Below are 15,619 nucleotides of genomic sequence, written 5' to 3'. Positions count from 1 at the left end.
GCACACGAATCCAATGTAATCTGACTAGGGAAGCAAGAGAGGGTTTAGAAAAGCAGACTAAAGACAAAAGTTATTATGTGTGACACATGTCACCTTAGAAATGTTCTCATTAGCACAATCAGCTGAGAGCACAGAGAAGGAGCACGCAAGAAATCATTTATGATTCCCTAGTCTTAAGAGATAAAATCACTATAGTATATGATTTGAATTTTATTCTAGTATTTCTTTGGCTTTAAATGCTTCCTTTGAAACCCACTGGAATAGCAAAGAGTATTTTGGTTTTAGTAAATATTAGTCATTGTTTCCTCAATGTTTAAGGTTATATTAACATGTTCTCCATGTACACATCAGGTTTCGGAGGTGGCCCACACCTTCATCAGTCTCCTTTAGTTTTGATAGAAACTTGAACGCACACAACAAATGCATTAAATTTTTTTTTTGTTTTCAAGTCTTTAGAGACTAACTCTTACTACTCACTTGAGTGTCTTTCCACTTGGTTATAAAGCTATTTTCTATGTCCATTTGTTTGACTTGGTCTTCTTTAACCTGTTTAAAAAATAATTTAGAATATTCTAATAATGTAGAGTACACAGAGCAAGATGGCTCTTCCTCACCTGGCTCCTCAGGAATTAAAGTAACAACAAACTACAAACAGACCAGAATGGACATGATTATCATCTTGATCACAGGAGCACCCCCAACTAGGGTAACATGAAGCCAACTATAAAGAGCTTTGTAAGGCTTGGGATACACTTTGATGATATCCCATCAGACTGCAGAGTCTACTCATGAAAACCATATAGGTTTACAAGCACAGGTTCCCATGAACAATTTCTGAAAGTGCTTGCAGGAGAGAAACCAGACAAATGACTGGAACAAAATATTTCTTAAGGGCTTATTAAACTTTTAATAGAAATCATAAGTTCAACAAAACTGTGGAGGAACCACTTAGCTTTATTAACGTTATAAAGAGAGCATGTAAAGCCATTTTCATTTTTGGTTATCTCAGCACCAGATCATTTCAAAGAAGCTGCTGTTGATCAAAAAAACAAGAACAATAGACAAATAGGCAGAAAGAAGAAGAGACCAGAGAGTAATAAAAAGGCAGGTCTGCTACGAACTCTCTTAGAAATTTGAGTCCAAACTGTTATAGTAGTAAAAGAACTTATTTTCCTGTGATAAGGAGTCCTCTGATTAATTATAGCCAAAATGAACCATTCTCAAGATTATGAAACTGCCACACCAACTCATCTGGTTTCATCTGGTACATCTGTATCTAAAAATGTGAGACAGTATCACTTGAGCCAGTCTAGACCAAATAGATGGTGTGAGAGTTATTTACATAACAGAAGGGACTTTTGCCCAGAACCCTTAGAGTCACCCTTATTTTTCAAATTGTCTCTTGCTTGAACTACAAAACCATACTTATTCTAACAGTTGAATAATAAACCATAAATATACTCACTTCAGAGAACTGAAAACTGGAAAGTGAAATAAATACATGTGAAGACTGAGTAAAAGCCTTAAGAAAAATGTTTCCTAATTTTCTGCCAATCAGATTAAAAACAACAAAACAAAACAAAAAAAAAAAAAAACCTCAGAGTGATTTTTAATTGTATCATTTAACAGGCTTTTGTTGATCATTAAATTTGTGAAATTTGTAACTTCACACCTCTCAGTAGACATACTTAATGCATAAACACAGTGAAGAGAAAACACAGACACACACACACGCCTGTAAATAATATGCAGTCCAACAGACAACAGATGGTAAAAATATTTAAAAGTTGCTACCTCATTTAAATAAATGGTTACTGTTGTAAAAGCCAATTATAGCTAAAACATTCAAATCTATTTTTAAATGTTCACATTAATCTGAATACCATTCAGAAATAAGTATTGCATTTTGCAAGTTGCAAAGATTAATCTAGAGTAAAAGGAGAAGACATAGCATTCTTACCTCAAATATTTCCACATAATTATTAATTAAATCTTCAATTACATTGACTTCTTCACTAGTTTGTCCCTTAGTCTGAAATAAGCAGGATGAAAAGACCAATGCCAAGTTATGGGCATTCATGTGGTTGATTTCTGAGCATTTCTGAACCCTGTTTGGGGATAGTATATTCATTATGACATTCTTATATTCAATAATTTCATAGAAATATAAGCTAAAACCCTCAATTATAATTGTAAACACACACACAATATGATGCTCTTCTAAACAAAAGGGTCAGGGGGTTAGTCTACTTAAGAGTAGAAGAAAAATTACTGTTCAAAAGGACAATACCTGGTACTCAAGAGATTGACAATATATACACAGTTGCAGACAATGAACAATCCATGACAAAATCCAGAGCACAAGAAATGTGTTAAATCCTGGCTGGAAACAATGTAAACAGCTACATCACAAATAAAAAATGGGGAGGGTAGGAAGTAAAGGTGATACAAGCTTTATTTTATTTTATTTAAAAAAGCTTTTTAATAGGTTTTCCAGTAGCAAATGATCCCCTCTCTTGATGAACATTGGGTAATACAAAACAGACATACAAATAACAATATGCAGACCAAAAAGATTATATTTAGGATTCTATTTCTACATAAATATACATATATGTATGCAACAAAAATTAATAAAATAAGAGGCCATGTATTTGAAAAATAGCGATAATGGATATGTGGGAGGCTTAGGAAAAAGTAATGGGGATGGGAATTTGTGTAATTATATTAAAATTTCAAAAATAAATGAAATTCTATAAGTAAAGGTAGGCAGGCAAGCATTGATTGGACAGAGGGAGAGAATCAACATAATACAGTAGGGATGGGAAAATGTCTCCTGGAGTATATGGGACAGTGCCTCCCTTCTCATCCAACATGTTCCTGTCCACATTCAAAAGGAAGATTGCTACAGTGTTATTCTATGAACCCCTGAAAGCTAGTGCAGGAGATCGTCTGCAGACTCGGGGACCTTTCTGGTGATATATGTAACAGTCCTTCTGTGTCCTAAAATGATCATTATAGATATGCTACACACAGAAGCGCTCGGGGATCTAGAATGACAGCATAGTAAACAGTTCAGTCTTGTGCAGCTACAGTGCCTCAATAGTTCTTAGAATGAGCAGCCATCTCGGAGAACAGCAAAGACTGTCTGTAAAGTGTTTCCCAGCACAGCTGATATTCAACCCACATCATTCTTGCATGCGTCATAGTGGTGATAAAGTCTCATATGGTGCAGGGTATTCTGTAACACTACCCATACAAACCAAGTGTCACTTGCATCACCCCCAAACGTCTGCAGTATCACCATGTTCTACTGAGAAAAACATACCAACTCAATGGAGAAATTTATATATAATGGCAAGAGTAGGTAGTCTGTTTCTGTTCCTGTTGTACAATTTCCCAAGCTAGTACAATTCTATACATTTTTTCTGCTGTTAGTCTGCTAGACAATTTATAACCCTATATATTCTGCAGTTTGTATCCTGTGGCCTGTAGCCTCCCAATATCACTGGACCTGCATTTTCAGTGGCCATAATTTATTCTCTTACATTATCATATTATCCCTTCACATTGAGTGAACCAGTTAGGGTGATACAAGTTTTGTTTCCAATTCTCATAGCTTATTTCACTTACTCAGTGTCCTCCTTCACTAAGTTCAGTTATGATAAAACGGGCAGCGGCCCTTGCTACATCATGATACAAGCTTGAACAGGACTTTTTGGACTTATAATGAGGGCTTTCAGGCTGCAGGGAAGGCTTTAGTGTCTATCAAGTTCACTCTCAGTTAAGTTTATATACTCTCTTGGTACTCATCAAAGCCAAGGACAGATTGCTGGCTGCTTATCTATCATTAACTAGCCAATCCCATCAGAGGACTGCTATGCTGAATTAGACTTGATGAGACAACTACTTTTTCTTTAACAGAATAAAATTCAAGTCCTTTCATAAGAGGTCTTATTAAAGTTATCCAAGGCAGTATATCCTAAAAAGAAAATGCATAATTAAAAATACAGCAATCCTCATCTTAAAGAATACCCCTATTTTATTATTTGTTAATGTATTTTATTTTATGGGTGTTTTTCCTACATGCATTATGTGAAGCACATGTGTGCCTGAAGCCCACATAGACTACTAAAGGAATTGAATCTCCAGAAATTGGAGTTACAGATTATTTTGAACTGTCATATGAGTGCTGGTAATGGAATGAACCTGAATCCTTTGCAAGATCAGTAAGTTATCATAGTTGCTGAGCTATCTCTTCAGCCCCAAGAATGCCTTTCCAAAAGAAATTAAATTAATTCTTGTAATTAGTGAGCTATAACTTTTGGATATTGCAATGAGTACTTTAAATACTCAATCATTTTGAGCTTCACAATAACAGTCATTCCCACAAGGGGAGTTACAAAGATGAAAGTCACTGATAAGAACACAACTACAAATACCTGTTCCCAATTCTATAGAATTTTCACTAACTGTATACAAAGCAACTGATTAACTGTACACACACATACACACACAAACATACACACACACACACACACACACACACACCCCAAGAGACCAACAGAGAGCAAACTACTCATGACTGAAGTGCTCCTGTGAACAGACTCTAGAAGATGCATGCAAAATAGAGTAATATATATATGATAATGTCAGAAATCTATAATAAAATGCAAAACTGTATAGCAGAGACTTGATAAAGAAACTAAAATTATCCTATATGATTTACAAGATGGAAAGGCAACTGGAATTTAATAAAGGGAGAAGTAACAATTGCAAGTGCTCCTCCAAACTACTCCTGCACTTTTATCACACTAGATTGTAAATATCTAGAAAATTTATCTCCTGTGGCTGTCTCTCTTGCTAGAATCTCAGTCAGAGACTCTTGCTTTAATCGCACTGCAGTACATAATGAATACATGCTGAGTGGAATTACATGTCTGCTACTGATGGCAGAAGTGAATTGTTATCCAGGGCAGGTATTGAATTAAAAGCTGTACCAATCTAAAGGCATCCAAGGTAACTTACACTTTTGATGACATTACCCAATTCCTTAATTTCTTGAGACTGATTCAGTAAAACAGTCCCTCCATGCGACTCTTTCACTGTCAATGTATTTAATTTCTCTGACAGCCTTAATTTCTAGAGTAAACTATGTACCATGCAAATTGTTTTCATTTTTCTGATACCCAGACACTGCTGTTCCCCAGTATTTCATAACTAATATCTCATAGTCTTACTTTGGCCTGCTCATAAAAGCCCAAGGAAATGTTTCCATTTTAGGTTTCCCTCCCTCTTCTCAAGTGTTATCTTTACAGGATGTACTATGCTAGGACTGGTTATATTAGTACTTTCTTATAAAATCCAAATGCCTGCACATGACTTGTAAAGCCTTTCACAACCTTCTGCCAGGCAAGTGTCAGTGTTCACATCACTTAGTACGCATTTGTCTCAGAAGATATATCCCACCCATGTATAGGATTTCCGTAAATCTTACAGTGCTTGTCTACAGTGCTCAGGATGTTCTCCTGGGCTCAGGCAATTCCTTACTACTTCTTTAGTAGCTGTGACCACTTTGTACGTATTTTTGTTATACGTCCAATTCACATGACTCTTTAACATCAAATAATTCCCTCAAACTCTAGGACTTCAACACATGTCATTTCCTTCATTTTCTCCAACTAAATTCTAACATTATAATATTACATTTTGTCCTAGAATACTACATACTTACCTGTGTGATGCAAAGTGAATCTATGTTTTCCAGGCTGGGAATAGAGCTCAGTAGAGAGTCATGCTCAACAATTACAATAATGAATACCAAAATAAAATAAAATAAAATAAAAATGGAGCTAAAGAAGAGCCTACTTTTGTAGTAAGAGTTTACATGTTACAAGAGAATAGTTGGTTGCGAAAGGTAAACATTGTAGAATCTTTCTCAATCTCACTTTCAAATCTGCTAATTTTATTTATAAAACAGCTATTCTACAAGTTTACAAAATTCACAAATTAAAACATATTTTCAGACTTCACACTACTATAGAACATTTGGCCTTCAATATTCAGTCATTCAGTCTCTCTGCTGTAGTCACATGAAGCATGCTATAAGTTCTGTGTAATATAGGTTATATTTATACTGTAAAATAAGACAATCATTCCTTCTCCAGTGTCATACGCAAGAGAGTTTTAAATCACCTCTTATTAACTGACTGCAGAGGAGCGTTGTGTTCAATTATTATTCATTTAAGAACATAAACAGCATATTAAACTGTGAGTATACTATAATTACAAAAATGTAAGGTAAAGTTATTAAGACATAAAAGGTTCACAATAAGATACAAGAGTTCACCTACACAGTTTTAAATTGAAAAGATAATGTCATATTGATATTGAGCATGCTTTGTCATGCTCAGAAACTTCAGGAGTCCACCTACCTGTAAAGGTGTTCAATCAGAGCAGCCAGTGTTGCTCTGTTGACCCCAGGAAGAGAGTGTATAAAGGCTCTGTACTTGTCAGTTCTTTCCTTTTCGTCTTGTGTATCTAGGGAGAGAAATATTGACATTTAAACTAATCAGCTGTATAGTACTTGTACCTTTCTATATTATTTTATTTTTGGACATTCTATGTACTTACATTTCAAAAAGTATAGTACTTATAAGTATATAAATTGTACAGTCAGGTCTCAAGAGAAACACTTTCAAACATTTAACACAATTGACTCTAATTCTGAAAAATAAAATAAAAACTGCTCAAGCATTACCAAGTCATATATTCTAGCTTTAAAAATGGGAAGGCAAAGGGGTTTTTTCTATAGCCTATTTTACTGACTTTTATATCTTAACAGGAATACATTCAACTAATTAATCAAACTTTAGCACATGTTGAGGAGCTAAGTCAAAGGTGTATTATGTCTGGCTACAGAGGGGCTTCATCATTTGTATTTGAAAATAATATGCTGACCTCTTATTCTTATAAAATCCTAAATATTTGTCCAAAGCTATAAGACATCCCAGAACTACCATTTCTTTGATTCTCATCAAGGGCCTGTTACCAGCATGGCTGCATTCAAATCAGACAAAAATAAAAAGACTATGTGGAAGAGGTGATGTATGGGTCTTAATATCATAATTCAGATTTAAAAGATAATGGGCCTTCTGTCTTCATCATGAAAAGAAATTAATCTGTACAACAAAAGATAAATGAGAATGGATTGCCCTCTCTCCTCTTAACTCTAGAAGACAAATTTCTGGCATAACTGAGAACTGGAAACTTTCCAGAGGGGAATTGAGGAAAGTGGATTGGCAGTTCACTCCAATCTCTTAGCTGACATGGGAAATACCAAACACTCTTAGCAACATTTGCTGACATTTCACTCTTTAGGTTCAATCCCCACTGACCTTTGGAAGCTATATTTTCACTTCCTGCTTCTCCCTACCTATTTCTCAAGAAGAACCAGGGACATCCCAAAGATTCTTTAAATATATACAGTCCCTTCAAAAGCTCAGTAAGATCCCCAGGGTTGGAAGAACAGTGACATATTTCCCAAGCACTCATCTATTAGTAATATCAAGTTTTGTCTCCTGTGTACATCTATGCTGTAATATCATACCCAGAGACTATGCTAGAAAAGCAGGAAGGGAAAATATCCAAATTACCAAGTAAATTTATGAGTAATCCAAACATTTATTTCCATGTCACTTAGTTTATGATTTTAGAAACAGTCTCACATATTTAATAAAATCCAATGAACATTACAATAATTATTAAATAACAATTCTAGTTAAAGGCAGTTCATGTACTTTATAAAAAATAGATAATTTTAAAACAAAGCAATTAAAAAGAAAAACTTGGGGAAGATTTTATGTCATACAGAAAAGATAATGATTGGAAACAGGCTATATCTTGGTGGATAGAATGTCGGCTGTGCAAGCATGAACACCTTAGTTTGGACCCTCAGAATTCTATGTAAAAAATGCAGGCAGAGTGGAGAATGCCTGAAATTCAAGAACTGGCGGGCAGAGACACAAGATTCCTGGATCTTTCTGGGAAGCTGATATAACCAATTAGAAAACTTCAAGTTCAGTGAGAGACAGGGCATCAAAATAATAAGGTGAAAGTAATGAAATAAAGCACTTGGCACAAATTTCTGATATGCATATACCCATCACATGTGGATAGGCATACATACATCACACACATACACACACATATACACAGGCATACATCACACATATAGACACACATGCGCATAGGTATATACACACATCTGCATAGGCATTCATATATACTTACACACATGTGCATAGGCATGCATAGCCCTCCACAAACTTGTATAGACATGCATGTACTCACACATGATTATGTAGGTATGCATATATACCTACACCCATTTGCACAGGCATGCTTATACCAATACCCATGTACATAGGCATGAATACACCTACACACATGTGAACAGGCATTCACACACACACACACACACACACACACACACACACACACACACACACACACATAAATTCTGAAAAAAAGTGGTATAGCCATGAGACTTGCCCTGGAGTTTGGTTAATAATGACATTCTATTGGAGAAAAATATATTTTCTCTTTCCCAACAGGTATCAATTACAAAGAGTTCACTGGTTGGGGATGGCATCTTTTGTGTACTGCCTGATCTTGGGGATAGGATTTTGTCTAGTTTGAACACATACTAGTTTTTGCATGCTACTACAGTCTGTTAATTCCTCTGTGTATTAGTTCTATTGTGTTTTTTAATTTTTTTCTTTTCTTATTTATTGACACAGAGAGAGCCAAAGGAAGAATACATGAGGTTGTAGTAGTACCTAAGCAGAAGTAAACTAAGAACATGGATAAAAGTGTTTGACAGCATTGTCATCTCTCATGTATTATGAGGTAACTTGACAGTATAGAAGCTTTGGTTGATGCTGATATTAAAATCAAGGTGGAATGCACATTAAAATAAAACTACAATTTTGCATGTTTCAGTTTCCATTGAACTGAACATGTAAGATACAATATTTTAACTTAATATTTATGAAGCAATCGATTATATTTAATAAGTCAATAAAAATCAGGAAAATAAAAAAATTATTATAAAAAGAATTCAGATAATTCAATAGTGTTCTTAGAGCATTCATGTATTTTATAAACAGTTGGTATGATAGTACAAACATTCTTAGTTTTTTTATGATTATGTTTGTTTCTATTTGTTTCTTTTATTTTTGTTCCTCTGTTTAACACTAGCTATCTTAGAACATACTCTGTAGAACAGGCTGCCTCTGAAGTCAAAGATCTCTCTGCCTCTGTCTCCAGAATGTTGGGATAAAATGTATATGCTACCACTCCAGAATGTTGGGATAAAATGTATATGCTACCACTACCTTGCAAAACCAATTTTTTAATCCATCTTTTTGAGGAAAGGATGACTAGTTCAGGACAGGGTTTCTCTGTGTGACAACCCTGGCTATCATAGAACACTCTCTGTAGACCAGGCTGGCTTCACTCACAGAGATCTGCTTCCCTCTGCCTTTCAAGTCTCAGGATTACAAGTGAGCACCACTACAGAAATTTTTAGCTTCAGTCTAATGTTCTCCCAACTGAGCTGTGACCTGTAACATATATGGAGCAAAGGGCTGTTAGCTCTGGCATCAGTTGGAGAGGATATGCCTAAATCTGAAGATGCATCAGGGTAGGGGGACCTAGGCAGGGTACTGTCCTCTCAAAGGTGAAGGGGAGAGGGAATTTGGGGAGGTACTCAGTGAAGGGGCACTTGAAGAGGAACAACATTTGGGCTATGGATAAATAAACAAATAAATAATTTAAAACTTTTCTTAGCTTCAACTGAGGAAGACATTAGAGACATTTTCTATAAGGTCGCCTAAAATCATGGTTTACAGTGAGATCCAACAGCACATATTTAGAAATGGCTAAGATTACATATTGGGTCTATAAGCAAAAGATGTCCTCAAGAAAATTGTCAAATAACTCATGCACAAGTCAAAAATAAAATTTTATGTTCTGAAACAGGCATTCTTGTTAAGCATCTCTTCCTGGTCTACTGACTACAGACTTCTCTGCATATAAACATATTAATCATATACAGCCAATATTATTAATATGTTTATATGCAGACAAATTTTACTGACTTACTAAAATTAGGAAAAAGTTTAGTTACTCATACTAAAATTATCTTTAAAATGAGTATTGTCAGGAAACTGGCCTAATGGAGACAAATTATCTAATAAAATAGTTTATAACTCAGGAAATTATATTGTCCTTGGGATTATACTTAACCTTGTTGCTTAGAGAAATACCTGAAAGCAAATCAAAATATATCTTTAAAATTATAATGTTAAATTTCAAAACAGAACATTTTAGTAACAATTCTATTCTCTTCTTACTAATATTATTCAGTGGTATCAGAAAAAATTTAAATTGCCATTCTTGTGATATAATTTCAAAATCAATGCCTTCAAAAATATTAATTCAGCTTAAGATTAAATAGAATATCCAAACACAAAAAACCTTTTCCAATAACTTTTCATAATAGATTTTGTAAAAAAGAAATATATTCATTATGGTAAATATAAAGCTAAAAATTAAAAATCTGGAAATCTAGAATTTGAAAATAGGCATTTTGAAAACACTTTAGATATGAGAAATGTTAGCAGTTTACTAAAAGAATAAAAATATTTATATATCTAACAAGTGAGAATTAATAGCTATCAAACAATAAAAGATAAAAATATTAAAATATTCTTGTTGTGATGCTTCAACAAAGGAATTAGCTTTAATATACACATATAATCAACTTTTAATAAAATAACATGATTCAATAAAGACTTTAATAAGTAATTAGTTTATTACTAATTTCATTCATTATGTTTTTATATGATGTAACACAGCTTTATCTTATTAATTGGAATCCTTAGAAAATGAATAAATTTTTGTAAGTTATATTAATATGAGTTAGGGTAAGCAACAACACAAACAAGAGCTATACAATAATTATGAGATAATCAAAAACAAGAAAGAAGGCTGGCATGATATCTGGACCAAGGGCATTACCTAATGCAGAGACCCAGTATGGATAGAGCTCCTTTGTGAGGAGAGCATCATCAATGTCAGACAGAAAAGTCTTCAGCACGCCTGTCACATCTTCAAGTTGATGCTTTCCAGCTCGCAATTTAACACTCCTTGCATCTTTTTTGAAACTTTCCAGGAGTTCACTAATGTGCAAAGAATCACCATCCTTTTGATAAATATATTTGCAACCTAACCCTGCAACAAAAAAAATTACAAAGTTATATGAGTAGTATTTGCAGTCATAATCTACTTTGATATCTTAAGAACAGAACAGATTCTTCTACAGGACCATGAACAAAATAAGTCATTGGCGACAAGATTGAAGACCATGTACTCCTCAAATGTGATTTAAATGGGAACCTAGTGAATAAGTCAACCTATCTTCAGTCAATATCCCGAAGACCTTTCTTGACTACTCCAAATTAACATTTTCGAATGTGTTTTTACCTCAAGGAAAATTTATTCTCAGAAAACAAGTTTGCCTACAACTGGACACAATGATATAAAATTGGTATATACTTTCTCATATTCTCATCACATATTTGTCCATTACTTTTTGCTGTGTCAACCTATAACTTTCCCCAATATTTCCAACTTCCTGACTCATCAGATATCTCATATATGTCGAAGCAATAATAAGTAACAGAACAGGAGTAATATCAATGGCAGGGGTGATATAGACATACACATCCTTTGGTTCCTCTGCAGATCTTTCTAGTGAAATTAAGCTAAATTAACAGTCCCGTTTCAATATAATCACATTACTATACAGTTTCTCCTGGAATTCTTACTTCTGGGTTTGGAGCACTTTCATTAAGCATATCAATACTATTATCTAGATGTCCATCTTTGGATATTGACAATTGCTTGCAGCATTTTACAAGCCTCTAGAATCTGCTGGCAAAATTATATTAATCATGATTTTAATGTTATCATAACCTTACTTAAAGTTTCTCCCTTCTAATAGATCCCCAGTGTTCTATTTATTTTCTTTTTCCAACCTCACTTTAATTTACTTTGCCCCATTAGAAAATTCCCAGGATGAATCTATCCATCCTTAACGTTCCATATGCAATGTGCCTACTTTTACCTGGGTTTTAATCTTTAAACTTTGATTCATGTACACATACATATGGCATCATTCATTCAGAGATAGCCTTATAGGACAACATCGTATAAACATTAGGGAAATGATTTTATTTTATCAGTGTATCTTCCAATTACATTTTAAAATCCTGCTCCTCAATCTCAGCAGATATGATTACATTTTCCTTATACCACGTCAGAATCTTTACAACTTACTTCATTAAAACTATGTCAAAAAGTCAGTCTCCTTTCTGTCCACATGCTGTTATCTGTACCTTATTCTGGGTCATTACATTATACAGTTCCCTGCCCTTATTCTCATGAAGGCTAAATTTGTCCATACAATATCAATGATGTGACAAAAATATATAGGTCTTATTGTCAAAAGCCTAGAAAATATCTATATACATTTTCCCTAATGCCTGTAGGGAAACTTACACATTTCTATAAAGATATATGGAAAATCTACTGGAGCTGGCCCAACCTCCTGGCTCTTATGTAAGTCCTTTCCTTGTACTCTATACTTTGGGCACAGTGAACTCCACACACACTTTCCTAAACAATCTACCACAAAGCTGTCTATTGCACCCTCTACTCTGGCGTAAACAGCTATGTCCAGTTTAGAACAATGAGCCTCTCTCTACAGAATCTTACATCCTAAGATGTAACTACCTGTCCATATGCTCACTTCTCATCTATAAATTTATGACATCCTAGAAGACAAGAAGGTAAGTATTAACTTGTTTTATTTTTATATCCGTAATTAATAGCACATGGGAAAAGTGAAAAGGCATTTGGTGAATGTCTACTTAATTAAATAAATGTATAAGTTAATTTTAACTATGTGCCTGGGAGACAATATTCCTCAATGAAGGTATTTCTAATTTCTAATACCTAAACATTATTAGGAGGCTAATTAAAATTATAAGAATTGAACTAGAAAAATGGTACATAGGCTTGCTACCTTCACATTAATATTAAGGACTCACAAAAGGGAAATGAATCTCAAAAAACCATCCTCTGACCTATACACATGCTGTAGCATACATACATGTGCACATGTGAGCACAACATGTACACACAAACACTTATAAGTAAAAATATAATTTTATATAAACCGAAGAGTCCTACAAGAATTAATTACTACACTTTAAGTAAAGATAAAACATTTTGAACTTGATAAAATTCAAAACAGTAACATGAAGAGCACAGAAAATTGGTCTTTATATTTTAATCCAGATGCTAAGATAGTCAAAAATAATTGCTACTATAGAGACTTCCAGGCAAACACTTGCATCCTGTGGGCTCTGTGCAGTACTCAAGTTCCTATCAAATCCTTATGTTTATGAGTATAACATAAAGGTTTTATTCCATAGTCTGCTGAAAATATAAACAATCTTTTGTTCGCTTTTTTTACTTTAAAGCAGAAGTTAATATATTTTATGTTAGTTATAAAGTTCTTAAAATACATGAGATTTTAATAGTTGAAACAATCTATTGCTTAATAATAAACACCAAAGGGAAACTTGTGATTACCCCAGAGAAACTTTCAACTGGTTTCTTTACACTGAAACTTCTAATGTTATTTTAATTATTTGTCAGCTTAGAAAGATGCTGTGCCACTATGAAACTAGCATGATGAGAAAGCTCCCTTTGAGTTTATGCCCTTCCTCAAACAGCATGTGTGTTCACATATCCCTGGGAAATACAGCCAAGCTAAAGTAGATGAGCACAGTACATAAGGGCAACCATTTCTAGTACTCAATTAAACAGGACAGCTGATAAGAAATGTGTGCATGCACTATGGTCGCAAAAGAAGTCCACATGGAAAAGCTTGCACATATGTATATGTGGAAGGTCTTAGTATACATTAAGTACAAACACTATATTGAAGAAAATATGATTGGATTGGATTTGAAGTAAAATGCTTAAGATGACACTATTGCCCACAGAACTTCAATCCACATACTATTAATTTAACTCCCCCAGACAACTTTATATCAAATTACTTATTTTTGCCATATGGTCATCTATTATATCATTAGCTTTATACATAGTATATTCACATATTCCAGGTAAACTTCTTACTCTAGCTGTATGTTTCCTAAGAAACAATACAATATTCCTATGCCTTTCTTACTATGTACATCTTTCTTTTCCTAGTTAAAATACCCCAAGTACCTATATTAAGAGAATAAATTGTTAATGCAACTTCAGAAATACTAGGTCTATCACTTTATTTCTTCTGTATTTTTTTTACATAAGTGGCATTTATTCATCATTTGAAAGGTTTAAAACATGATATATTTCTAGTGTGTATTTACTTTTTAAAAAACCTATGCTATGGCTGGCTAAGAATTGGCAATAGTCTCCCTTCTCCCACTGGGAGCTGAAATTCATGGTCTCTCCAGGTTCTATAGTTAACTGAACAACTTGAGTTTCTAGTCATCTGTCCCCTGCAGATAGTCTGCTAAGACTGGCTCTAGACCCTGAGCCCTGTTTAAAAAACAAACAAACAAACAAACAAAAACAAAAAATAAAAACTCCAGAAACTTGTAATTTATCAGTAATATTTATAACAATAAATTCTCAACCTCCAAAATGCCCACACAAAAGACTCCATACTCAATTAATATTGATACAAGCTGCCTAACTAGATTCGACACATGGCTCCTATATTTTTCTATTGTTCTGTGATATCCATAGCTACCTATGGCTATTTCAGGCCATGTGAATCCTGTCCATTGTCTTCTTCCATCTTCTCTGTCCTTGTCTCTTCTTTAGTCTGTTCCCCTTCTCTCTCTCTCTAAAACTTCCAGTCCCACCCTCTTTTGTCCATTGCCTAATCACTTGTTCTAACATTATCTGACTGATTAGATCTGACCCAATCTCACCTGTGTTCAAACAATGTACAAATATTCAAAATACAGATCAAGGTATATATAACCAGGCAGTAGAATATTAGTTTAGCTTGCAGTAAGGCCCTGAAAGTAAACTCAGAACCTCATACATTTATATATACATACATATATACATACATACATACATACATATATACATACGTACACACACATACATACACACAATAGAAAGATTATATCTTTTAAAAGTTTGAGTGATATATACAACTATGAGGATTCATAATACTTTGAAAATAAATTTGAAGATAAAGCTTACAAAACCTACACTATCACACAGGATTAAAAAGATATTTAACAATGTAGGTACAGATCCAACCCTTTTTGCTTGCTAATTGATCTTAAAAGTATCTATAGCAAATAGCCCAATCATTAAGATTAATGGACACAGTTCAAGTAAACTTCAGACCAATAGCAAGATGAATGAAATAAATATATATATTTTGTGCTTGCTAACAGAATCACTTTGTATATTGCTGTAAGATAACAAAGGTTCTAGAATATTTGTCCCT

At 33.9% G+C, this 15,619-nt stretch overlaps 1 protein-coding gene across 1 annotated transcript in view; it reads right to left on the bottom strand.

The window, feature by feature from the left end:
* ARAP2 (ArfGAP with RhoGAP domain, ankyrin repeat and PH domain 2) overlaps positions 1-15,619 on the bottom strand; it is a gene marked incomplete at both ends in the record, with an annotated part of 211,369 nt that overhangs the window by 57,893 nt on the left and 137,857 nt on the right. Inside the window, 4 exons of the mRNA XM_080913098.1 lie at positions 478-546; positions 1,961-2,108; positions 6,435-6,540; positions 11,086-11,298. Coding sequence (XP_080769224.1) covers positions 478-546; positions 1,961-2,108; positions 6,435-6,540; positions 11,086-11,298 — 536 coding nt within the window. The remainder of the gene's footprint in view (positions 1-477; positions 547-1,960; positions 2,109-6,434; positions 6,541-11,085; positions 11,299-15,619) is intronic.

This window comes from Micromys minutus (assembly GCF_963924665.1).
Source record: "Micromys minutus genome assembly, chromosome: 1".
In the NCBI taxonomy this organism is placed as follows: domain Eukaryota; kingdom Metazoa; phylum Chordata; class Mammalia; order Rodentia; family Muridae; genus Micromys; species Micromys minutus.
Note: the sequence above shows the minus strand (reverse complement) of the source record. Positions and strands in the feature narration are given on the sequence as shown.